Genomic DNA, 27,867 nt, shown 5'->3' with positions numbered 1-27,867 from the left:
GTTATATGTGCACTACATAGTGTTATACAGAGTAACATTATCTATTTAAAAAAACAAACTAATACAGTGTACCACGTGTCAAAACCTAGATAAAAAAAACACACTACAACAACTAATTTTAATTGATCAAATTCCAAATGAAAACAATTAATTTGTATATACATCAAACCAGTAAAGTTAGTTTTACTTCCCACATATCTCTATACTATTCTATATAAAAAATACATTAATGCGATGCACCGCATGTCAAAACCTAGATAACATTGTAACATTTATATTAAAAATCAAAGAACTTAATCATTTAATTAAAAATCATAAAAATTAGTTATGAAAAGAAATTTTTCTTTCATGGTAAACTATGAGATGAATTCAATAACTATTTATAACTATACAAAGTAAAAATTAATAAACAACCACAAAATAATAAACAAATATAACATAATTTTTAAATTTAAATTTTTAAAAATATAGTCCCGCGGGTTAAAATCTAGTTATATAGTATTTTAAAAATTTTAATTTTACATTCATAATATTTTAAAATTTTATTAAGTTTCTATATATTAATTATAATTTTAAAATAAATGTGAATCGAAGTTCTTCTTACGTTAAGAATCAAAAACTCACTAGTTTTGGAAAACAAAATAGGAATCAAATTGTTGTTTTCTTTGTTTGCAAAAGATTCAGAGATAGAATATCTTCAATACACAATAGAAGATGTGATTAAATATATAATAGTTTATGTTTCCATATTGATTCTACTGTAATTTTTAGTTGGAATGGTATGTAAAATATTTAAGAAACAAAATTTGAAATAATGCTTTTTTGAAAAATTTTTAGAGATTAAATTTGTAAACAGTTTACAAAAATAACTATAAATAAAAGAGTAGAAAAAATGTACTTAAAAAATGTATATATAGATTGCTACAAAGCGATGTTTGGTCTATGACTATCTTATATTCTCAAGCATAAAGACGAAATCTAAAAAGGCTTGAAATATTCAGTTTCCTATTTTAAGTGTTCCAAGTACATCATATAGTGTACTTTCTAATTTTCACATAATATGAAAAAAACTTAAGAATATGTCTTTTAACATTCTTAGAACACAGGTAAATGTATTACAATTTTCATAGAACAAAGTATAAAATATTTATTTTCAATTTCGTAGATATTAAAATTATAGATACTAAAACATAAATGACTTCTAAGTTTTGTGGATTTATTGATGGCTCTTTCTGCAATACATTTGAACCTCGGATAAGATTTGTACCATTAACCTGTAAAAACTGCATTTCCTGATACCCAAACTCCAGAACTGGTGTAGAGTATTAATAAACCTTTGATAAACAATGATCTAAGTGGATTTCCACCTATTGTGCAACTTGCACAACAAACAAACCATATCGCCGCCACACTAGTTTCCCACCGAGAAAACAACAAATAAAAGTGTTAAAAAGGCAGCTTTAAAAAGCGTAGACAATGGGATACCGTATTTTCCATGCTCAAACAAACCCTTCAGAAATGGAAAGAACAACATAACCACCACAATACATCCACAAGCCTCCACAAAACCCGACCCATCTCCTCCATGGCTACAACTCGACTGTAGTAGACGAACCAAAAACTCAGCTAGAGCGGCAAGATTCACCAACATAATAAATGTGCCGGGAATGAAATGACACGAGCTATCAAATTCAAATTTGCCTAAGTCTGATTTTGGCCCATCATCTTCTCCTTGTGATGGTTTAGACCCATCTACTGATTTGGAATCAGGCATAGTCTTTTTAGCGATTACAAACCCTACTTCCGAGATTCCAAAAAGCTTGAGTATGATATCTTGAATGCTAAATAACCAACTGCTAGTGGCTATTATTCTCCAAAGTGATTGGGAGACATACCATGATTGTACCGAAAAACCAAGTTTCATGAATTGCCATAGACTGTTGAGACAATGCATCCCAACAAGTGTCACTATTATGCCTAGACAAGGTCCCTAAATCCCACAAGAAAAAAAAAAGATATAAGAAAATATTAAACTTTTTTGTCAAATTAACTTTATCAAAATAAACTAAACTATATTGAGAGAGAGAAAGGCACCTTGGGAAATAGGGTAGAGTTGTGGAGTAGGCAATAAGCAGGCAAGAGACAATAAATGAGCTCAGGGGTTGACCTTATACACATGAGAATCCAAAAATAAGCTAACCGTTGTCGGAATATTATTTTCCGGCGAAAACCGATCAACGGGCTTTGTTTGCTAAAAAGGACTTCAGTCGCTCCTGTAGCCCACCGTCGCTGTTGGACTATCGTCTCTAGTCCTACCGATGGCGTAGATCCAAGAAACGCAGGTGGATCCGGAGAAATGAATGAGCTAGTCCATCCTTTCATATGGATTTCAATACTTGTCTTTATATCATCTCCCACTGAACCGTATAACCAACCAAGCTGCACGATTTATAAAGAAAAACACATTACTATGGGAAAAGTTCATTAAGTTCAAGGAAGCGACACGTTAATATTTCGTGATATGTTTGATTTTAGAATAAACTGATTAAATGAGAAGGTAACATTACGTTGCCCCAACTGGTATTGTACTCGTAGTGACAATGCCCCACTTCTTGAGCCGCTTCAATGAAGTTTGTAAGGCTACTTTGGGGATTTGATTTTCTTTGTAATGCATCCGTCACCGATTTCAGGAGCTCTTTAGAGGTCCCATATTTCCTCACTAGACTTTCCTCAGCCAAAAACTCACCTTAATAAAATAACAATAACAAATCTTTAATGAATTAAAAAAAAAAAAAATCTATCAGTTGATCAGGCCGATAAAAACGCACTTAAATGCTAAAGAGTGGACTTTTTCCGAAAGACTTTAATGATTTAATATATGAATAGTGAAATGACTGAATACTAGTTGAACAGTAGAATAACAAAATTATGATGAATTGAATGTTAGATGAATATATAGGAATGTTAGTAGAATAATGAAAAATGAAAGTGTGAAGAATGAAATATTTATCATCTCTTGAAACTACGTCTAAGATGAAATAGTTCGAAGAAGATACTATAAAATGAGAGATCCAAACCCTCCACATTACGACCACAAACTTATTACCAATTGTTCTAAGACGCGTTTAATGAAACTGTGGTGTTGTCGGTGATATTAAAATTGTATACTTGAGTTGAGTGATATTAAAATTGTATACGGGTTTATTACAACTCAAAAAAAGTTTTGGTTGCGTATTTTGCGGTTGAAAGTAGACTTCCAAAAAAAAAGAAAAAAGAAGTTTGAGGGTTCTTTAAGAAGAGAATCATTTCAAACTAAAACTAACACTGTTGCACACCAGATTGGAAAAACAAATATTAAAAGTAAGACAATCATGAAACTAGTAAAAAGGTTAATATACATTATATGATGTTTAAAATATTTTAAATAGAATGTTGTCGAGGAATATATGAAAATCTCTTACTTTTTCTTATTACTTACTTGTAGCAAGTGAAGAAAGACTTCCATTGTCTTTTAAATCGTCCGTTGATAATCCGTACATAACTCTTCTAATATGGAAACATCCAGAGCCACAATATATCGGTCCTTGGATTCCCCCAACTCCTCGTCCTAAATACTAATTTTAACGTATAAACAAAGAGTAAACATGGGTCGATAAAATGACATTGAAGTGATCAAAAAGTTCAAGTAAAAAATGCTAAAAGAAGGGGAGAGATTGCACCGATTGTAGGACGGAGAATTCGCTGGCGTAAGAATCATAGAACTCTTGAGGGAATTGAACGAAAGCGCAATTGTTTGAATTCTTTGCGTTTTGTAAAAACACACACATTGCTTGTCGCACCACATCTGCTTCATTGGCATACATGTCACAGTCTACGTTCAACATGTATGGTGCATTTGTCATCAACCCTGACACTCTTAACTGTTCAAATATTAGGCTCATAACATTTTGATTATTATAACAGCAAGCAGTCGTTAATACGTACTACTTCAATTGAATTTAAAGACATAAATATGGAATTTAATTTATATTCGATATTGCTATACTGTTATTGTGATATATATAAGTATAGTTCTCTTATACTACTATTTTACCTACCTTGAAAGGACGTATAAATCTCTATATATATCGAAGCTCGTCATTTCTTTTGTAATCCTCATATCTAACGAAAACTCCTACTATTTCGAGGTACGTAATTTAAGTCATAATAATCAAACGTTCGTATGCTGGATGAATACTAATCTATATCTCAACCAATTAATATTGTAACCATGACAGGCCGGTCACAACTTATGTACTTACTTTGAAACTAAAGAGAGAGAGAGAAGAAATTAGATGTCTGAGATAAATCACTAACCAGAAAGTTCATGGCTCCAGTTTTGTAATGATGAAGGCAATTGGGTCTTTTCTCTCTTGAAATGTATACAAGATGAGGGACTTCTTTCTCGTCTCCCACGCCTGCCTTGTTCTCCCATACCACCTTCTCATGACACATTAAACAGGATTTCAATCATCGACATAATCAAACCTTATGATCTGTCCAGAACGATAAAGTAGACATTTAAAAAAATAAAAAAAAGTTTTGGCATATAGTTTCCTTGAATATAATAATACCTTAACTATAGTTGAATGATCATTTGGTTTTGTGTTTGAGAAAGCCTCAAAATCATCATCTGCATCCAAACAATGGGGATCTTCTGTGGCATTTTCAATTTTTCTGCATAGCTTCTCATACTCCCTCTTTATATTAATACAAAAATAAACAGAATAAATAAAATTTTCCAATATATAATATGAAAACAACATATACATAATGTTTAAATGCTAAAATAGTTACTTCAGTTTTTTTTATATATAATATAAAGAAACAAAGAGATGATAAAATAAAGAGAGAAACGTGGTTAATCAGAGAATGGTGATCACTTAAATTTTGTGAACAATAGTCATCGGTTCAGATGTGTTTCATCCTTTTACTTGTTCAGTTAAAATGTGTTTGTATCTCAACTCAAACTTGGCAAGGAGTGTTTCCGGTTGGACCGGCAGAACAAGCCAGTATGAGTTTGTTTTAAAAATCAGAACCTTCTATTTTAAACAACCCCAAATGCCAATTAAATAATCAAACTCACCTTCGTCATTTCCCAGTCTTTAATGAATACTGAATCATCTGTTACGACCAGAGGGTTTAAGAAATATCTAAAAGGAGCTCTAACTCTGACGTTGTATTTCTTGCAGAAGGGAACCCAAATTTGGGCGAACTTAGAAGCTTCCCTAAGTGAGAAGAAAGTGTGAGGTGAACATCCATCGTCTGATACATAACACGCTAGTTTATTCGCTGGATAATTCAGAGCTAACAGCGAGAGCACAGTGTTCACAACAATAATTGGCGGCTCCCTAACGGGATCTGCCGTGGGAACGAACATATCTACTGAAGGAAGGTCATGAACCCTGAAATTAAAAGTTTGTAGCATATTAAAAAAAAAAAGGAGGAAGATAACATCGAAATGAATAATGTTTCGTAATTGTTTAAGACGAGACTGTAAAATTTTAAATATGTAAATCCTTGATTTTATTTGGATGAAATTATATGGATCATTGTTTGACTAATATTATTTTATAGGGTTTTTAATGTATATCTTCATTATTTGTAAATAAAATGGTACCTTTCATCAAGTCTATTTGGATAGGGTTTATCTTCAGCAGGGCTCCATTTTATGCAGGTAATAATCAGCCATATGAATGAGAAAATAGATTCACAGAGGAAAGCCACAAGCCAAACATTATCATTTTGGCTCATATGTAAGATTCGGTATAAGAGAAGAGAAAAAAGAAGGCCGAGAATCGTGAGATCCACAATTCTCAAAACATAGCTTTTGTGTGATATCTTTTCGCTAAGAAAAAGGAGAGAAGAGTTTGAATCCGCCATTGGAGGAGCTTGCTTGTGAGCTTTCTTGCTGTTTACGGATATGAATGTGTGTTTATATGATGTGTACTAAGTATTATAGTATATATATACACACTAATATAGAATTTGATTTGTACACAAATTTGAAGTTGAACCCATTAATATTTGTAGATATACTTAACTAGATTAGAGTAGATATGAATTACCAACAATGAAGTAAGTCGTATTGATCTAGCTTAGTCTTAATGGAAAAATGTGATGGTGTTTGGCCAGCCCACTCTATCTCTCTCAATTAGTTTGGTAAATCTAAGATTAGGTGTTTAGATTCATTAGATTAATGAGGTGGATATTGTAGTTGGGTTTTGTAATAAAAAGAACAATTCTTGGGTTCAAGGTGAATCCCTTTGTTTAATTCTCAAGCTAATAAAAATCTGACATGTCATAATGCATTTAAGAACCTATTCATTCACCTTTTTATAAAATAAAGAAACAAAATCTGTAAAATTAAAATCTTAAACCGCTTATTTATAAACCCAAACTGATATATAATTTTATTCTAATTGTAAAATCTAAACCCTAACCATCTCATTGTAAACCCAAACCGACATATAATTTCATTCTAATTGTAAAATCTAAACCCTAACCATCTCATTTGTAAACCCAAACCGACATATAATTTCATTCTAATTGTAAAATCTAAACCCTAACCATCTTATTTGTAAACCCAAACCGACATATAATTTCATTCTAATTATAAAATCTAAACCCTAACCATCTCATTTGTAAACTCAAACCGACATATAATTTCGTTTTAATTGTAAAATCTAAACTCTAACCACTTCATTTGTAAACCCAAACCGACATATACTTTTGTTTGAATTGTAAAATCTAAACCCTAATCACCTTATTTGTGAACCCAAACCGATACCTCATTTCATTCTAGTTGTAAAATATAAACCAAGCAAATATTTAACTTTCCTTAAAAAAAATTATACAAAATTTGTTTCCTTAATCTGTTTTGTTTTTTAATTTAATTTTGATTTATTATTTTAAATAAAAATAATGTATAGAAGATTCTGATTGGTTGAAAATGAGGAAGTGAACAAGAAGGTTCACCCTAGGAGTGAACCTAAGTGTTTTCCCATAAGTAACGACAACACTAATACAAACCACTTATACAAGTTATGGTAAGGTTAATTACGATTTGTAATTTTTTAAAAGGTAACTAGATTCGGACCCGCACGTACGTGCGGGGTTGATTTAAAAAACTATGTTTGCTTTATAATATATTACATATATATGAAGTTATGTTTGTAAATGTATTATTTTTTAGAAATGTTAGACACATTCAATATCCATATTCTACCAATTTTGATTTGTTTTTAATTCGGTTTAGACAAAAGAGTGATTGGATTTGTTTCTGTTATCAACAAAGATAATCACATTAAAAAAATAGTAAGAGAAATGTGGTATGTTATTTTGGGACAGTAAATATGTCATGCCCATTATATGTTAAGTTTTTATTTAACTATTTGATATTGTATATTTTAGTCCAACGAATAAAGAATATGTAAGAGATTCAAACATGCACGTACGTGCCTAGATACGGACCCGCACGTACGTGCGGTGTTGTTTTCATAAGTAATATTTGATTTCTTGTAACATATACATAGTTGTGCCAAGAGGAAAACTTTGTTTACTGAGTTCTGTTCAGAAAAGAGGAGAAAGGGATATATATTTCTTTGCTTACCCTAAATATTTATTAACTTTTTAAAAAACCTTAATTGTTGAAGTAATTGTTTTCTACTCACTTAATTAAGCCCATATCAAAGCCCAATATTTGTTTCGTATTTATCTATATTATTAACACATTATTTTAGCATAACCATTAAGTCTCATATAAACATAAGTTTATTAGGACTAAAGTCTAAATAATATATGCTCCTAATATTTTCTCCAAAATTTGATGCCCTAAGCGAATGTTTCTTTTTTCCTAACTATGGCACGGTTCTGAACATATAGTTATGTTGTTGTTAATAGAAATGGTTATGGAAACTTCTTAAATATAATTTTCATAAATATTGGGTATGAAATTATTGATATACAAAAAGTTTATTTCAAATAGTTTAATATGTGTGGATGGATGCACTTGCTCCTTAATACGATTACATGTTTTCCCATTTAAAAGTCTAAACACAATAAAATCAATCACAAGTAGTATAGTCTTCACGTCACAATTAAAGTCTCTTAATTGTACTACTCCCTGGTAAAATGGTTTTGTACTTGTTTCTTGTGTGATCCAACATTCTCCTTGGCTAAAACTCTTCATAAACACACCCTAATTATTAGCTAATTTAAATACCAAACAATAAATTTCTTAATGTGTTTAATTCCCAAGTCCAAAATATCAAACCAAAGTTTGCCATCCTCAAAAACAAATCTTCAAAAACAAAACACACAAATTAATGATACATTAAAAATAACCTTTACTACAATTAATTCAAACCATAATTGATGAAATTTTATTAAAGATTTTAAATTATACTATTATTCGTTATTTATTTTAATTAAATATAATATTTTTTATAAAAATAGATTTTAGACAAAATTAGAATTTAGTAGCTCTATTATTTAAGAACAATAAAATATTTTCATAACAATAATTTTCGGATATATATATTACCTATAATTTAAATATATTCTTTTTAATCAGTTTGAAATCAATATAAAAGAGCATATTCCTTTTATAGTTGTTTCATTAGTCATTTTATTATTATTAATTATTGTTTCATTTTCATAAAAAAATATGATTAAATTTTAAAACAAATTTGAAAATCTAACCTTTAAACAAAATGAAAAAGCCAGAATGATGTAGTCATGCTTCATACCATCTAGCTCGATTACTTGATTTGAGGATCCATGTTCTACCAACTGCTCTTCCTTCTCTTATCCATATCCTGATTAGTATTTAATAAAAACTCGATATTTATGATTTTTCAATCAAGGGTGTGTCATAAAAAAGAAAGATCAAACTTTAACATAATATAAAATCTACAAAGTCAATAAACTAAGTAAATTTAAAGAATAAATAGATCAAAGTACCATTGGTTTGAAGAAACAGTGACACACAAGGTGGAGAAACAACCATTTCCATGCTCTATTCGAACGCTGAAATCAAGAATATAAAACTCAAATTAGATCTTCAATTAGCAAAAAGAACAAAAAAATTATGTGCTATTAAAATTGAAAAACGAAAAAATATATTCTAGGCTTAAACAAAAAATTTCGTTATACATAGAAAAATGGTATAGAAAAAGTTCAGTATCTGTCTATGATTTTTCATTTATTATTAAAATATTGTTTGCCAAATATATTGCTTAAATTTCGTAATTGTTCGTTGATAGTTTCCACAAAATTCGCCATCATATCGCCTATATTTTGTTTGAATATTTGTTTCATAACTCAAAATAACTAATTACTTCAATTATCTTCAATTAATTCACACCATAATCGATGAAATTTTATTATAGATTTTAATTTATACTATTAATCGTTATTTATTTTAATTAAATATAATAATTTTGTAAAAATAGATTTTAGACAAAATTTAAATTTAGTAGCTCTGTTATTTAAGAACATTAAAAACTTTCATAAGTTTTAAAATAATAATTTTTGGATATATATATATATATATTACCTATAATTTAAATATTTTCTTCTTATTAATCAGTTTGAAATCAATATAAAAGAGCATACTCCTTTTTTAGTTGTTACATTATTTATTTTCTTATTATTAATTATTGTTTTATTTTCATAAAAAATATTGTTAAGTTTTTAAAGAAATTTGAAAATCTAATGTTATCTATTTCCATTTCTGATAATTCTATATTTACTTTCTTTAATTAACCACGTCATTTATAATATCAAATTAGGTTTGACCAATTCAATTCCTTATATAATAAATTGTTGTTTCCAGAAATATATCTAAATATATTACCAAGTTAAATATGTTTACATATATATAATTCTGAATTTAAGTGTCCGATTTTTATGGTAATAAATTTAATTTTCATAAATGTTAGGTAATTTTTATTATTAGACTGTGATCTATTTGGAAACCGATTTAGAACCCATCTTAATTGCACCCGATTTTTTAGGGTTATATCTTTTAATTTCGGTTCAGCTAATACAACTAATATCAATCTGTTTGACTCCTATTAAATATCAATCTGTTTGGATACATGATTTATATATATCCTTATTCTGTTTTCAGTGGCATTTCATGTAATAATCTCTTAACCTATGTCTACTTATTAAAAATGCTTCCCTTTTAATAGTATAGATTTTATTCAAATTCAGGTTTATTAAAATTATTAATATGGAATTAGTAAGATTAGAATGTAAAGATTCAATATTACTAGCTAATTCGAAGATTAATAATGTTATAGTATTTTTTATTTCCAAACCATAATCATCGAATCGAGTAAAGTGACTATAGTGCAGTGGCCAATGGTAAGTCCTTAATGTACAAGGTATAATTACACCAGAAATCGAGTCCCACTCTCTACGAATGTAGGGATTTGACTAATAAACCAGCCTTTTGTGGTCTAATTGTTAAAAAAAAAAAATTAGCCCTTGAGGATTTGGTCTCAGCCCAGGTCGAGCCCAATTGACGAAGGTCGTTCTCTCCAAAACTTACATTCTCTTTGGCGTTGTTTTCGGGCTATGTGTAGAAGATGAGTTCGCTAAGCTGCAAATGGCCATTTTTGCTCATTATTTGTCTACATACATACAGCATACAGGGTCACTTGTATATTTTTTTGTTAAAGAAAGGGTCACTTGTATTGTATCACCTAATAACACCATATGTGATTTAATAATATATATGTGTGTGTGAAATATCTCATCGATCCAAAGAACTTGCGTAGATCAAATCTTGAATATATTGTACGTAATAACCATTACGTTTACAACATACCTTTAAATGTTGGAAATAGAACCTACGGATCACCATTCACCACAAACGAATTAAAAGGGTCGTAACTGACCTGATAAGTCGCGGTGAACATCTCTTATATAATAAAACGGAAGTACATAACATTGTTTTGGTAGACTTTATAATTTTAATAAATGGTTACAAATAGTTTATATTATAGATTATAAATTAATTCATATATTAATTGTAACAAATAAAACCTTAATTGTAACCGAAAATTTTAAACTGGTTATTCCAAATTGATAGTTTATGGATATTCCAAACTTTATTTTTGGAAGATCACGTATATGGTTCCAAATATCTAGAATCACAATATTATCAATTTGTTTTCCACAGATCTTATTGATAAACCACATCAATAAAAAAGTTATTAAAAAGATAAAAATATACTCTCAATCATAAAAAAGGAATCAAATCTCGCTAATTTAACAAGATTAATCTTGATCTTCGAGATCGTATTCAGAAATTAAAAATTAAACGTTAATGCTAGATTAGGACCGTGCTAGAGCAAATATTGAAATTTCTTTTATTTTTATTATAATTTTAGAATAAAATATAATTTCTATGATTGATTTTAAAAGTTTTTAAGGTCCTAATCTAGCATTAATCGTGATCTTCGGAATCGTATTTTATTCTAAAATTATAATAGAAATAAAAAGAACTAGATTTTAACCCGCGGTACACCGCGTGCATATAATTTTTATTATAATTTATATTTATGTTATCTATTTGTTAAATATTGGATGTTTTGTAAATAGAGAAATAACTAAATTTTCTGATTGTTGTGCAGATAACTGTTTATATTATTTTTTTTAACCCGCAATACACTTCCTGACCATTTGTTTGTTATATTTAGTTTCTTTTTTTGTTTAGTGTTTGAGATTCTATTTTGATTTTTAGTTATTATAACAAAAAATAAGGGATCTAAATACATAATAAGTAATTTATATGTTGTGATTAAGTCATATTTTTCTAATGATTTAATTATTTTTCACAATCTTAGTTAAAGTAACTTGATTTTATGTCAAATTTAATATTAGTAGTGTTGATAGATAATTAAATGAGGATTTAACCCGTGTTAACACAAATTTAATAATATTTTATTAATTCCAACATGTCTTCTTTATAACGTATCTACTGACTACTATATAACCACATTATATAGTATTTTTAACGTTTTTATTAGGTTTATATATGTTAATATTTAAAGAAATGTCAATCAAAGTTTTTCTTAGATTAAAAATCAAAGCTCACAGGTTTTGAAAAACAAAATGGGAATCGAATTGTTGTTTTCTTTGTTTGCGATGGATTCAGATATAAAATATCTTCAAAACACAACAGAATGTGTGGGTAAATATATGATAATTTCTATTTCCATATTGATTGCTATTATTTATTTAGTTGGAATGAAATGTAAAATATTTAGGAAACAAAATCTGTAGTAATGTTAGTTTTGGAAAAATTTTAGAAGTTGGTTGTTAATAACTTTTTAAATAAACAAAACTAAAAGGGCATATGTTAATATAGATTTCAACCCGTGCTCTAGCACGGGTCATAATCTAGTATGTATATATTATGCATCACGATCCTAAGCACTATGGACAACACAGCACTTTTTTGCCAATAAAGTTCACAATGAACTACAAAATATTGAATCTTACAAAAATAATATGTTTGATTAAAAATTCGATAACTTTCTCATATATGTGAAAAGTACATGTATTTATTAATAAGAAAATTACTATGTAAAGAAAATTTTAAAGTAAAATGAGGACTCATTATCTTTATTTTAATCTCTTTTCTTAACCATAATATAAGTCATTTATTATGCACTTGCTGAATTGATAGACATCAGTTTGAGTAGACTTTTGGATTCTCTTTGTTCATATATATAATCCCTTTAATTAGGTCGTTAAGTGCATTTTTAAGCTTCTTAGTTTTTTTTCCAATCACTGGTTCAGGATACATGCACTAGTCACTAGACATTTTCCTCAGCCTTGCTGGAATTTTTGAAATACGGTAGAGAAAGAAAGAAAAGTTTGACACGTACGTACAGTATAGTCAAATGTGGAAAACTAATCAAATATGAGAGCGAGGTATGTGCCCCAAAAGCCGGCTTTGAAAATCTCTAAGCTCTCCAGGCCACTTGTTCGGGGATCAGTTTGCATGTGAACGTGGAACTTGGGACAGTGAAAACAAATGATGAGCGTACGTAAGACATGTGACAAATAACAAACAATGTATGTCGTTCTGCACATTAAAGCTCAGTTCCATGTTGACATGCAGACTTGGTAACGCTTACTCTTTGTGGAAAATTCAAAATTGGTAACGCCTTACACAAATTAAAGCTCAACTAGCTCAGAGCCACGTGTTTACATTCCTTCTTTTCTTCCCTCTATTTTCCTCGCATTTTGTGGAGATCTCTATCGCTTTTGTGCAAGCGTTACCAATTTTGACTTTTCCACAAGAGAACCATAATACCGAACCAAATTAACATAATTCTGTTTAATCTTAATTTAGTCTAACTAAATATTTCAGGTATAGTTTGGTTTGAATTTGGTTCGGTTTTGATGGTACAATAAATTAAATATAAATTATTAGGGTTTAGTATGTAATTTGCATTACGTTATGCCACGAGAGAAATTATGTTAATAAAACCTTCAAGTTATTTTTCTTATAGGTTACATTTCTTGTAGCACATCGTGAAGACAATGAATCAACTCTTTATTCAGGAAACAGTAAGTTAGAGTACATAATTTAAACCAAGATACTAGGATTCAGGGAAGCAAATGCAAGCAGATCTGGGTTCTGTTCGAATGACAACATGTTCTCTTTAGGCAGGGTGACAAACGCTTCAATCCCTTGTCCGTCCTTGGAATCCATCAGAATGGCCAGGCCAAGTTACCAAACTCGGGAGCCACATTTCGTACAAACCAAACTGGACATCCCCATCCAAAGCTAGCCTCGTAAAGTGGTAGCTTGCACCAGCTACTCACGGTATAGGGTTCGTGAGTCTCAGAGCTCAACTGCGAATACTTAGTGAGCATCAAAAGTGCTAGCTTAGATCCGGTCACGGAAGATGAGTCAGATGACCTTTCCACGTCTTCGATCACAATTCATAACTCCTCCCTTTTGTTCTGTAAGTCTCTAAGGGCCTCTTCATTTTTAACTTCCTCTTCTTGACCAATACTCAAGACTACAGAAGAGAACATGACATTCCCAATCAGGCTTTCTTGAAGGGAAGGTATCTTGGAGCGCAAGTTAGCTAGCTGGATCAGCACTTTGTGATCACATTTCTTTGAGGATGCAGCTGCGACGAAGCATTTCCAAAGGAGCACAGTGACACTCTCCACCCGTGTAGGTCTATCTAAGGCTTCTTTACTAGCAACGTTTTCCCTGAGCTCTTCCAACTTAGACGCAGGGAACACAAATCTCTTCGTGATGTTGCTTCTCTTGCTGGCTTGTTCGTCCACTGGAAGCCTAAAGGCCTCATTAGCTGGTGGATAGAAATTGGCTGCGGCAAATTCAGGATTTCCTGTCACAGCATCGTCCTCTCCTCGAGCCGTGGCTGCCCAAGACCGAACAAACGTGGAGATGGAGGCTGCGTCCGCGATTTTGTGAGTGATGCATATTCCAATGGCCACTCCTCCGCATTGGAAATAAGTCGCTTTCACTATCAGCAAAGGCCACGTAGCAGCAGCCTCGTACGGGTTTTCGACGATGTCTAGAGGAAGCAAATGTTGGAGAGCTTTGAAATCCGGAGATCTCAGAACACCAGAGAGAGTACAATCATTGACACCAGCTTCGACAAAGACAGCTCCTTCGTCGTTACAGTCTACGGTGACTCCATTGATTCTTCCGGCAAGAGGGTAGAACTTGGTCAAGGTTTTGGATAGAGAAGTCTTGAGTATGTGTGAAGTGTGTTCTCGAGAGACCAAATCATCTTTGGTGTAGAAGAGAAAGGCTATGGTGTAAATGGGAGGGAGGATGTGGTCATAAATAGAGAGTTGGAGAGTTCGAAGATCATTTGGCGTTTTGGAAGATGGTTTTATGATTTCTTTACTGATGGTTTCAACCTTCATCGCCTCCATCGATTATTATTTTCTTTCTTTTCTTTTGGATTTTTCTCTATGATTTGGACGTTGAGTCTATATCAATTATATAGTAAAGATTTGGCTAATTTCACCCTCTGGTCCTTATCTTCCTTTCACAATTTTATATCTTTATTTGGAATTATGTGAAACATCCCATGTCCATGTGCATGGAATTGGAAATGTAGGGATTTGAACCGTAGATGATGTGGTACACAGAGGACTCATCTCATCTCATCTCATCGGATATATATAGGTCCTCATACTTAAAAACTTACATCATCCACCCCTGTCTACGTGTCTATGGTGTGTCATCTTTGTATCATCGGTTTGACTGGTACAACTAAAATATTTGTATGAATGATGAGATTTACACGTCATGAGTAATTCCTAATCTACCTAGCTAACCCAAAATTACTTAATTAGATTTACATGGAGTCAACACGAGTCGTTATGAGCAATTCCTAACTACCTAACTCACTGTACAACAACAACTATGCTTTCACTCTTTGTTTACTCACCATTAACTTAGCCAACAATATATAGTGTGCATCACCTACATGGCTACATGTGCTAAACCTAGACGCCAAATATTCTCACAATATTTTGCTTGATTCGTAAGTATCTTGGCCGCCACTCAAGGACGTACACTTAACAAAATTCAATAGACAATCACGCCACATCGGGCGTGTTCGTTTCGTTGACGCAGGCGGCTGCGGCAGCGGCAGCGACTGCAGCAAACGCAACCTTTTTGATCGCCGCAACTAATCGACGTCCAAAATTAGAATCAGCGTTCGCCGTCTTGCCGCAAGCACCTGCGGCAACCTAACGAACAACAACACATGCGGCTGCCGTAGCCGCAGGTACTTGCGGCGACGAAACGAACAGGCTCATCATCTTCATTTCCAGCTTGATTCTTCCCGTGTTCAGTTCACCTGTTGCGTTTACAGCTGCTATCTTGTGACACCACAGTTCTGGTAATTTTCCTGTTGCGTTCCACAACTGTTACCTTGTGAGACCAAAGCTTTGTAATTGTTGTATTAAATCCCCAACTTTGATAGTTTTTAAATATATATTCGAACAACATCTTGATTAGTTTATATATATAATCACGATTTAATGCAACTATCAGACTTTGAATTGAATGACTTCCCGAAAACTATGAGTACCTTTAATCATGAACTATGATATAATTAAGCGTACATAATTGGAATTTGGAAACACAATAATTTTTCAAAACACATGTTAAGCATGCTATATACCTTACAAGCACATCAATGATCAAGCAAAAACATGAATTTGAAAAGGATTGAAGTGGCAAAATGCATAAGCTAACAATTTTAAAATATCAAGCGCATAGAATGTTCATGCATATTGACTATGTTATTTCATAAAGTGAAGTTGTTTTATCCAATTCTGCACGTGGGAAGATTAAGGCAAGAAAAAATTGGAAGAAGAAAAGAATAATAAATTGGAAGAGAACAAGAGCTAGGGTTCAATCTGTGTTAAGAAAAAGAAAAAGGAAAAAAAGAAAAGAAAACAAGACAAGACGAGAGGGTTCAATGTAAGCAAAAAGACGAGAAGCCCAAGCCTACCTTCTCAACAAGTAAGGCATGCGGCATCAAGTAAAACATGCGTCAAGTAATTGTACAATCGTAAGAACAAATTCCAATATCCAGGGGACAAGTATTAGTGGGCAGGGCAGGTGATAAAAAATAGTAATCAAAGTTTTGTTTGGACTTTGTATAGATTGCTTGGAAATTGTTTGTTATTACTGTTCAATATCAACGTAGAGCTTGATGTACAAGTTTGATTTTAATAGGATCCAGGACAATAGATCTCGACGAGATTAATTAGGTTTCCAAGTTATGAAGTCTGAACTAGTAAAAGTATGGTAATGATCAGGCTTCTTTACTGTGTTTTCCTATAAAAGGCCTGCAAGAAATACTTCTTAAGCTCTATTCGAAGTTAGACATCACACATCTTCTTTTTTGGGGGAAAAGAGTGTTATCCATTAAAAGGAACTAAGTTTGCGTACAAAGAAGGGAAAGAGCCCCCTTTGCCAAAGCATTAGTTTGGCGATTGTGAGATCGCGAGATAAAATGCAAAGAGCATCTATCCAAAACTAAAGATAGAGATAGGATATCATGAGCATTCCTGTGATGTTCCTTATGCTGGAGCTTTTGATTAAGGACTTTGACTAGGGTTAAAGAGTCAAAAGCGAAGAGTATATTCCTGGTGTCTGATGCGATTGCAACTCTAACAACCGCGAGAGTTGCCTTAGCTTCGGCCACCAACGGTGAAACAACCTTTGGTAGAGAGGCAGAGTCTTCGAATATTGTCCGATCTTGTTGGTTCTTGCAGATCCAACCAATTCCCGCCTGTCCGTCTTCCTTCCACGAGGCATCCGTAAAGCAGGTTAGAAAATTCAGAGGAGCTTGGGGGATCTAGGTAGGGTGTGGTCTGGGAAAGAATTTAGCTTGGTGGGGTTGTGCGTTCTGCCACTCTCGGGCTCGGATGATGGTTGTTGTCAGAGCTTCCTCTACTGAGGTGTGTTTCTTGTTGAAGGTCAGCTGATTCCAAGAAGTCCATATCACCCAGATGAGCCAGTGGGATAAAGGACCGTTTCCCACACCTGAGAGGGGTAAGCAGATGAGCTTGTTAGTCGCCCCTAATCCTTCTTGGAAAGATGATATTTCTTCCAAATTCAAGCGCTTCTTGTAGGGAGCCAATTCCCAAATGTTCTTTGCAAAAGGACATTGGAAAAAGAGGTGTAGAGTCGATTCCTCGGCTTCACAATGAGGACATTTCATTGACTCGCTAACATGGCGATGAAAGAGGTTCTCCCCAACTGGTAAGGCGTTTTGACCCGCTTTCCACAATCGCAACTTTGTTTTTGGTGAGCATTTAGTAGACCAAATATGTTTTAGCCAGTTAAACAACTCTGGATTCGTGCAGGGAAAGGTGCTTTCCTCTTCCTCCTCTGCTTAAAGAGCTTCAAAGTAGACAGATTTGGCTGAGTACATGCCATCGCTCGAGGGTAACCACCTCCATACATTAGATGCTCCCGTAAAACTTGGATTCAGGCTTAGGATCTCTTGTTCATATTCTGGTAGAATGTTTCTAATGAGTTATTTATTCCATTCCTTGGTTCCTGGCAGGATGAGATCAGCCACTACATAATGTTGGGATGCTTCAGTAGGAGGTCCCATGGAGGCTACAAGGGAATTCACAAACAACCAAGGGGTTCTCCACATTGGTATGGATTCACCTGAGCCAATCTGTTTGCCAAGGTGAGGTTTCAGGAGGTCCCGAACCATACAAATACTTCTCCAACCGTGAGATGCTGAGTTTGGAACCGTGCAATCTAGGAGAGAGGCACCTTGACAATATTTGCCCAGAAAGACTTTTGCAAACAAAGTGGATGGCTTGGTGATCAAATGCCAGCAGAGCTTAGCTAGAAGAGCTTTGTTAAAAGTTTTGATTTCTCTAAAGCCAAATCCACCTGATTTGTAAGACCTTTTCATTTTCCTCCAAGATATCCAACTCATCTTCTTTTTCCCCGTGTTAGAGTCCCACCAGAATCTGGTAAGACCTGTTTGAATTTTTTTACAAAATGGGAGTTTGACAGGTGAAAACAAGACATAGTATATGTAGGCAAAGCGGCTAAGACTGATTTGAGCATAATGAGTTTTCCAACTGTAGAGAGGAATCTTGAGGACCAGCTCAGAGCTCTTTGTTTGATACGGTCTACAATAGATGTAAACAGATCCTTTTTCTTCCTACCAAAGAGTTTAGGGAGACCAAGGTATTTGCCTTGTTCTCCCTCTTTTTGAATTTCCAAAACTCTTTTGTCTCTTTCTCTTATCTCAGTAGGGGTTTTCCTTGAAAATGTAATAGATGATTTAACCTGATTAATCTTTTGACCTGAAGTGTCTTCATATTTTTTCAGGATAGCTTTCAAAGTTCTCAGCTTTGTTGGTCTGAACAACAAAAAAAAAACATCTTATCATTCGCAAAGAGAAGACAGTTAATCATGGGGCTCCCTTTTGCTACCCTGAGACCTGGTAAGTTTCCTTTGATTTGCGTTGTAAGGCATAAACCAGATAGGACCTCAATGCAAATAATGAACAAATAGGGTGAGAGATGGTCCCCTTGTCCGATACCCTTTTCTGGAACTACTAAACCTTTAGCTTGCCCATTAAGTAGAAAAGAGTAGGAGACTGTAGAGACACATTGCATAATCCATAGAATCCAGGTTAAAACCCATACATTCTAGAGCTGCTTTGATAAAATCTCATTCCAGTCGATCATAGGCTTTGCTCATATCGGTTTTAACCGCCATAAAGCACCTCTTTTTAGCTCCAGAGACTTTTAAGTAATGAAGAAGGATTGAACTTCGACAATGGTCTCATCAGTAACAATCTCCCAATTAGTTTGAAAAAAACTAGCAGAGAATCCGTCATGACCAGGGGCTTTATCATCATGGATCGAGAAACAACCATCTTTGATCTCCATTGGGGTTGGCATGGCTATCAAGCTATTGTTCATTTCTGCAGTTATGCATGGGGCAGAGCTTTTTCAACCAGTGAATTTATCTCTCCTTCCTGAGAGGTAAATATATCTTTAAAGTAGTCTGCAATAACTTTGAAAATTTCTTTTTTTCTCGTACACTGGGGAACCTGTAGGTGTCTCAATAATATAGATAGTATTTAATGCTCTTATCCCTTTCGTTTCAGCATGAAAGTAGCCCGAGTTTTTGTGTCCTAAAGCAAGCCACAACTGTCGACTACGTTGCTTCCAGAACTCCTCTTCTTGTATGTAAGCTCTTAGCAGTTTCTGATTAATCACATCTATAAAGCTTTGATTTGAGCCATCATCACACATAGCCTCTTCCAATTGTTCCCTGAGAAAAGATATTTCTTTTTGGCTATTTTGCAGTTGTGTTTTACTCCATTTGATGATAGCTGATCTGCATAGGTGTAGACGGTGATCCACTGATGCTTCAGGATCAGAGGTCCAAACTTCCTTGACCAACTTTGTAACTTCAGGCTTTTCTTTAAGGCGTATATCGTATCTGAAAATCCCCTTTCTCTTTTTCTTTCCATGGTCGAAAGAGGTTACCAAAGGTCGGTGATCAGATCCCTCAAAGCGAAGGTATTCACTACGATCTGAGGGATATGCAATAATCCAGTCATTGTTTGCCATTGCGCGATCCATTCTGCAGCAGACTACATGGTTGTTCTTTTTTCCTCTCCAAGATAAGAAGTTGCCACAATGTTTTAGGTCATACAGATCACATGAGGACATAAAAAATTGTAGATCAGAATAGAATCCTTGGTCTAGTTGGTCCTCCAACTTTTTCATCACTGCTAATGATGTCGTTGAAGTTTTCGGTGATGAACCATGGACCTGATCTTGATAAGGCAATTTCTTGGAGACTATTCCACACTTGTACTTTTTTTTGGATCAGTCTGGTTTCCCGTAGAGAAAAGTTGAGTAAAAGGGTCTGCCCTTAGCCTTGATCTTAGTATCTATAAAGTGTTGATTAGAAGAGATAATTTCCAATTCTATGTTTGCTTTCCAGAATAAAGCCATAACCTCTGCTGCAGGAGAGTGTGGAGGCACCAGATGATGGGACGGATAGTCAATCCAATGGAGAGATTTGAGAACCGAGTCTAAAGGGTTCTTTGTCTCCATGAGGAATAAGAGGTCAGGAGATATCTTTCACAGATCTCTTTTAAGCGCTGGATTGTCATGGTGATGCAGCGCAACTTCGAGACGCATGCGTCTCTGGTGTTCATCACGTTAGAGTCTCTTTTTCTTTGCTTTTCGATTGATTTGTTTTGTATGGACTGAATGCATAAATGGGATTCGAATATTAGTTGTCGGTTTACTTAGTTCTTTAGGTTAGGGTTTTGTTTAGGTTTTCTTATTTAAGGAGACGTGAGACTGTTTTGTAAAGTTAATTATCGATTATTGAATAAACAAGTTTTACGAGAGCTTTGTGTAAACCCTAGAGAGGAGGAATCTCAATCCTAAGACCTTGTGTTCAAGTCCTGCAAAACCACGTCACTTCCGATCTCGACCCTATCCAAGTTACAATGTTCTAAGCAAAATCCGTTCATGAATCCGAATTCTCCTAGAGATCTAGCGTTCTTGTCTGTTAATTAAGCTTTCGCTCTCTATCGGTATCAGATTCATCACGTTCCTGGTGGTTTGATTTCCTTACAATGGATTTTAAGGTTGATATTCCCGAGTTTCATGGTGGATTTTCTAGTAATTTATTACTAGATTGGCTTTTGGATGTTGAAGAGATTTTTGAATTTCAAAAGTGTTTCAAATGATCGATTTGTTTCGCTTGTGGTTAAAAAATTTCGTGGACATGCCGCATCATGGTGGCAGCAAGTGAAGACCACACGCAAGAGAGATGGCAAAAACCCTATTAAATCTTGGGATAAACTTAAGCAGAAGTTATCTGCACACGTTTGGTGTATACTCGTTTGCAAAATTTGAAACGACAAACACGTTTGGTGGATTACAAAGAGCCTTGTTGTCACTTTCAAGGCAACGATAAACTCGTTCATGATATCTACCGTGATGACAATGATTTGTCTCCTACGGTGTATTTTGCAGCTCCAACATATGATGTCAAAGGCGATGATGTTTGCAACTTAGAAGACGGTGACGGTGTTGCTAATCAACTAGAAGACAAAGTCGAGAATAATTTTGATGTGGAAGAAGAGAACGGTGTTGTTGACGTTGAATGTGATAATGATCTTAACAACACCAACGACACTAAAGAAGATGACAACACCTTTGTCAATCAGATCGACGGACTGATATGTGAAATTGTGATGAAGACTTTAATATGTTGCTGGTGCAGGAAACGATGATGATTGTTTCAGTGACGTACACGACGCCGACCCTGAAAAGAGTTTTGCTAGTGATTCTCCTCTCATGAACAATAGTTTGTTTCTTCAAAGTGAAGATATTTTCAAGGAGATTTCTGGTCTGCCAGTGTACCACGTTGACGAGGCCAACATGGTGGTGTTCGACGACAATGTTCTCCACAACGACAACACTTTTGTAGTTCTGAGTGGTGCACCAGTTTTCGATGACCCAATCTTCGACGTGTCTGAAGAAAACGACAAGCCAATCTTTGATAGTAATGGTGACAACAGAGGAAACAAATTGTTTCTTCTAGAAGAAGAAGGTCCGAGAGTCGATGATTTGAATTTTTATATTAAAGATAACACTGCAGACAAGAAAGAAGGTACGTATGGGGATAAGAGAAACCAATATTATTTTGTTGGTCTTATAAATCGCCACTCGAAAATTAACAAGGAACCTCCAGATCGTGGACGGAGCACTATTTTGTTTTGTCACGGCGTCCGTGAGCTCTACCTCTATAACAAGATCTATGTGGATTCCAGTTGTAACCTCAATGTTGAGAAAGACGGAACCCATGTTATCGCAAACACAATTTTTTTTGGAGTTCTCTGTCAATGGCAAATAAAAAGAGCTGATTCTTATTCAAGCTACAAGCCATATCAAGAGAATGAGGTATCTCACGCTGTGTTGAGTTTGAACGTGACTCAACCTCGACGACTCAACTTGTTACCGAGCTCTCTTCTCTCACAGATTCTTCGACGAGACTAAGTGATGTGTGTTCTTCCGTCTCTGTATCGACTGCTGAAAAAAACGAGCTATGTTTGTTCTTCATCGACGAATCCAAGTTCTGTTTGTTCTTTCCTTGCTTGAGTTGTCTTTTCCAATCGATCTCCAACAAAAGTAAGCTCTGTTTTGTTCTCCACGTGTGCAGTTCAAGGATGGAGTTTATTAATTTTGTTTTTAGAGAAAAAAGCACAAGAAAACGTTGTTTGTGTCGACAACGTGACGTTTTCAATGCAGAGGCAAATCTCATTGGAACATGGAATACAAATCAGAGGCATAAGGTTGATTCATGTATTGAAAATAAAATATTTATAATGCTCTTCTCACGTGAATGTAGTATGTTGAGGATGTCTTTTGCTGGTTATAATAATGTGGGGGAAGAAGACAAATCAAGCTCTGTTCTAGGTTGTTGGGCTGAGCGTCTCATTTGCTTTTGAACTGAACAGAGGGAGAAGACCAGATCGAATGAATATTCTGATGTATTGCAGTGAGTCAATTACATAGCTTATATAAGCTGATACAGAATCCTAAGTCATAAATACAATGATACGATATCTGCTATGAATAAATATATACGATATGATTTCCCTAAACATGTGGGATATGATACACAATATCCCATTACCCCCCCTCAAGCTGGAACATGGAGATTACGAATGCCCAGCTTGCGGCGAAAAATCTCAAATGACGGACCACCAAGCGGTTTGGTGAAGATATCCGCTAACTGCTCATCAGTGCCGACATGAATAGGAACAATGTCACCAGACTGGATCTTTTCCCGAACAAAATGACAATCATTTTCAATATGCTTCGTACGCTCATGGAAAACCGGATTTGTGGTTATGTAGATAGCAGATTTACTGTCACAGAAGACACGCATAGGTTGATTATGAGCAATGCCAAGGTCCGCAAGAACACGCTTCATCCAGAGTAACTCTTTTGTGAGATGTACCATAGCTCTGTACTCAGCTTCAGCAGAAGAAAGACTAACGGTATCTTGTTTCTTTGTTTTCCAGGAGATGGGGGATGTACCAAGTTGAACCAAATATCCTGTGACAGAACGACGGGTGAGAGGACAACCTGAGTAATCAGTATCACACCAGCCGTTAACTTGGAAAGTTGTTGCAGCTTTTAGGAGAACTCCTTGACCGACAATCCCTTTGATGTAACGAACCACACGGAGTGCTGCATGCCAATGGTCCTTTCGTGGCTGATGCATAAACTGAGAAAGAATATGCACAGAAAAAATCAAATCAGGGCGTGTGGCAGCGAGATAGATCAAACGCCCGATTAGTCGACGATACTGTGCAGGTTGTGGAAGCAAAGGCGATTTTGAGAGAGCCAGTTTATGATTCTGTTCGAGAGGAAAATCAGCAGGCTTGCAGCCGAGTAAACCAGCTTCAGCAACGATCTCTAATGCATACTTACGCTGACTAAGATAAAAACCAGCTGTGCTCCGAGCCACTTCAATGCCCAAAAAATATTTTAGAGGTCCCAAATCTTTCATCTTAAAACAACTTGCCAAATAATCCTTGAACATTTGTAGCGCTTCAGGAGAATTACTTGAGACAATCATGTCATCAACATAAATGAGAATGTTGATTTGAAGACCCCCTTTAGCAAACGTAAACAATGAATAATCGGACATGGATTGAACAAAACCATAGTCACGAAGAGAGGTTGTCAGCTTCGCAAACCAGCACCTTGGAGCCTGTTTTAATCCATACAATGATTTCCTTAAGCGACAAACCTTCTTATCATCTGCTACATGAAAACCTGGAGGAGGTTTCACGTAGACCTCTTCTTCAAGGTCACCATGGAGGAAGGCATTGTGCACATCCATTTGATGAACAACCCAGTTTCGACCTGCAGCAACTTCAAGAAACAACCGAACTGTCTCCATTTTGGCAACTGGAGCAAAAGTATTACCATAATCAATACCTTCTATCTGCTTATTACCCAGAGCAACTAATCGTGCCTTATACCTCTCTATTGTGCCATCAGCGCGATGTTTGATTTTATAAACCCACTTGGAACCAATAGCTCGTTTTCCTGGGGGTAAATCTTCAATCGTCCAAGTTTCGTTCTCCTCCAAAGCTTTGACCTCTGTACCCATTGCATCCTTCCAAACACGTTTTTGAACTGCTTGGTTAAAACTTCGAGGTTCAGCGGCCTCCGTAACCGCGACCAGATACGCTCGATGTGTTGCAGAAAAACGAGTGTTCCCAACATAATTGTGAATAGGGTACAAACACGTACCTTTGATAGGTTGCAGAAACCGTGTTTGGACAGAATTTGTGACATAATCGTTCAAAGTAACAGGCTGAGACCGTGTTCGTTCACTGCGACGAAGTGGAATAGGTGCCGGAGGTGGAGAAGCAACTGGTGCTGGAATAGGTGCGGGGGAAGGCGAGTCAGGATCAGAATCGGCTGGAGTTGATTCACCGACGTCGGAAGAGGAATCAGGTCGAATCGGAGATGGATTGTCAGGAGTCGGGGAGGATTGTCGCGACGAAGAAGACAAATTTGGGTTTGGACTTAAACCATTCGATGGGCCTTGAGGATTTATGGGCCTAGAAATGTCATCAGGTAATGGACCAGCCGAGAGAGAAGCCCATAAAGGATCCTCTTCTTCTTCCATTCGAGCGAGAGAGGATTGTGCAGAATCCTCGTGAAAAGGATATGTACTCTCATAGAATTTGACATCACGAGAAACAAAAAACTCATGATTCTCAAGATCATACAACCGCCAAGCCTTCTTCCCATATGGATAGCCTACAAAAACACACTTACGACTTCTTGCTGCGAATTTATCACCTTTATGAGCATGATCATAAGCATAGCACAAACTTCCAAAGACACGCAAGTGACCATAAGCAGGAGCCGTGTTATGAAGTCGTTCATACGGTGTTGAACCATTCAAAACAGAACTCGATGTACGATTGATCAAGTACGCAGCCGTTAAGATACACTCTCCCCAAAACTCAATGGGAAGAGACGCTTGAAAACAAAGTGCGCAGGCAATGTTGAGAATGTGACGATGCTTGCGTTCTACACGGCCATTCTTCTGTGGTGTCGCGACACAAGAGGTTTCATGGAGAATTCCCTGAGACCGAAAGTAACTAGACATAGCGATGAACTCAGTACCATTGTCGCTGCGTACACGTTGAACCCGTGTTTTAAACTGACGGTCAGCCATGGAGAGAAAATGTTTGAAGTTNAGACATAGCGATGAACTCAGTACCATTGTCGCTGCGTACACGTTGAACCCGTGTTTTAAACTGACGGTCAGCCATGGAGAGAAAATGTTTGAAGTTAACCGCAGTCTCAGTTTTGTGAACTTGCAGATACACCCAAACACTTCTGGAATAATCATCTACAATTGTTAGAAAGTAACGAGCTCCAGAATGAGATGGAGTTTTGTATGGTCCCCAAAGATCGATATGAACCAATTCAAAAATAGAAGTTGTTTTATTGCCGCTTAGAGGAAAAACAGATCTTGTATGCTTAGCGCGGAGACAAACATCACACGCCTTATTTGAAATTGTAGAAACAACAGGAACATCAATATTTGAGAGAGAACCAACTATCCTAGCAGCAGGATGACCCATCCTCTTATGCCACAGCTCATAAGACTTCTCTTCCTGAGATGACACCGAAGCAGCCAACTCCAATCTGCAGAAGCGGAAAGTTCCAGCATCACGCTTCCCCGCACCAATCATCGTCCTCAAAGCGCGGTCCTGGATAACAAGGAATTTGTCAGCCATCTGAACCACACAACCATTTTCATCCATGAGTTGGCCGAGTGAAATCAGATCAGAATGAAAACCAGGGACATAAAAAACAGACTGCAAGACCAAGTTGTCACCCAAAACCACTGTGCCTTCTTTAACAGAGATACGTTCCCGACCATCAGCTAAAATAACCAAGACCGGTTGATCCATATTTCTCACATTATGCAGAATGTTAAAATTGCCGGTAAGGTGATGAGAGGCACCAGAGTCAAGTATCCAAGAGGGAGAAGAAGACTTACCCGAAATGTTTTCAGAGCTAGAACTGGCACCACCATTGAGAAGAGACATAAGAGTTCGCCATTGGGTGTCGTTAAGACCAGTAACACCGTCTTTGTCTTTGTCGGTGATCACATGGTTGCCAGTTTGAACAAGTGGAGGAGCAGTGACATGGACAGCATTGGCATATGACGGACCACCGCGACCACGACCTTGACCACCCATATTCACCGCACCACGACCTCGACCAGAAGACGTACGAGACCTAGGACGATCACCCCACCACTCGGGGTAACCAATCACAGCATAGCAGCTGTCGGAACCATGCCCAGATCGATTACAATGCTTACAAAACAGAGGTTTTTCCTTGTCATCACGACGAGACACCGGCTTGATCTGAGCAGCAAAAGCACTCATCTCCTGCTGATCATCACGAGTCTGACTTCCATGCCGGACGAGGTCTTCTTCTTGACGTACAATATTATAAACCTCCTCCATCGGTTGAAGTGGAACTCGAGAGATCAAACTGGATCTCACGGTGCGATAGGAAGCATCATCAAGACCAAAGAGGAACTGATGCACCTTGTCTTCTTCACGGTCTCGTTCGTGAACCTCGCCAAGGTTACACTCACACTTGCCGCACTTACAGACACGAAGAGGACGGTACGCAGCCATACTGTCCCAAATACGATTCAGCTTGCCAAAATAAGCTTCGATGGCAAGACCGCGCTGTTTGCAACACGCCAACTCCGCTTTGATTTGTTGGATTTTAGGACCATTCATGACAGAGAAACGCTTCTTGAGATGATCCCACAGATCTTTAGCAACATCTCGGTGAGAGATATTCGAACGTAACACCGGGTCAATGGACATCTTGATCCATGACACAAGAAGCGCCTGAATCGTCCACCAATCTTCGAGATCTAGAGATCCTTCAGCCGGTCGAGCAATGGTACCATCAAGGAAACCAAACTTCTTTCGAGACAACAACGCCGTCTTCATACCACAAGACCACTCATCGTAGTTCGTACCCATGAGCAGAGGGTGAGAGATCACCGCTCCAGGATTATCAGCGGCTGTCAAGTCGTACGGAGAGATCGTACGGCGAACCTCCGTAACAGCCATAGTCGGGGTTGGTCGGGTCGGAGTCACTTGTTCTGAAGCCATCGGAGAACAAGAAGAACAATCGGGG

The 27,867-nt window shown here is 35.9% G+C and overlaps 2 protein-coding genes and 1 pseudogene across 2 annotated transcripts; all 3 read right to left on the bottom strand.

The window, feature by feature from the left end:
* On the bottom strand, positions 1,072–5,961 carry LOC104733636 (cellulose synthase-like protein B6). The gene is made up of 9 exons (XM_010453206.2): positions 5,660–5,961; positions 5,126–5,444; positions 4,614–4,739; positions 4,357–4,479; positions 3,720–3,920; positions 3,479–3,614; positions 2,568–2,746; positions 2,095–2,439; positions 1,072–1,990 (listed from the first exon to the last, which is right to left on the bottom strand). The coding sequence occupies exons 1-9, from the start codon at positions 5,920–5,922 to the stop codon at positions 1,412–1,414; spliced, it is 2,271 nt and encodes a 756-aa protein (XP_010451508.1). The 5' UTR covers positions 5,923–5,961; the 3' UTR covers positions 1,072–1,411.
* LOC104732121 lies at positions 13,603–15,083 on the bottom strand (annotated as a pseudogene).
* Positions 19,363–20,196, bottom strand: LOC104733635. Its single transcript, XM_010453205.1, has 2 exons — positions 19,671–20,196; positions 19,363–19,541 (listed from the first exon to the last, which is right to left on the bottom strand). Exons 1-2 carry the CDS (start codon positions 20,194–20,196, stop codon positions 19,363–19,365), a joined length of 705 nt encoding a protein of 234 aa, XP_010451507.1.

Source organism: Camelina sativa, chromosome 12, assembly GCF_000633955.1.
Source record: "Camelina sativa cultivar DH55 chromosome 12, Cs, whole genome shotgun sequence".
Taxonomy (NCBI): Eukaryota; Viridiplantae; Streptophyta; class Magnoliopsida; order Brassicales; family Brassicaceae; genus Camelina; species Camelina sativa.
The sequence above is the reverse complement of the archived record's forward strand: the minus strand, read 5'-3'. Positions and strand labels throughout refer to the sequence as shown.

Coding starts and splice junctions, on each gene's coding strand:
- LOC104733636 (XM_010453206.2), bottom strand. CDS start 5,922: ATGGCGGATTCAAACTCTTCTCTCCTTTTTCTTAGCGAAAAGATATCA. Junction 4,480..4,613: donor ATCATTCAACTATAGTTAAG/GTATTATTATAT, acceptor TGTCATGAGAAG/GTGGTATGGGAGAACAAGGC. Junction 1,991..2,094: donor ACTCTACCCTATTTCCCAAG/GTGCCTTTCTCT, acceptor TGTGGGATTTAG/GGACCTTGTCTAGGCATAAT.
- LOC104733635 (XM_010453205.1), bottom strand. CDS start 20,196: ATGGCAAACAATGACTGGATTATTGCATATCCCTCAGATCGTAGTGAA. Junction 19,542..19,670: donor TATTATTGAGACACCTACAG/GTTCCCCAGTGT, acceptor GCATAACTGCAG/AAATGAACAATAGCTTGATA.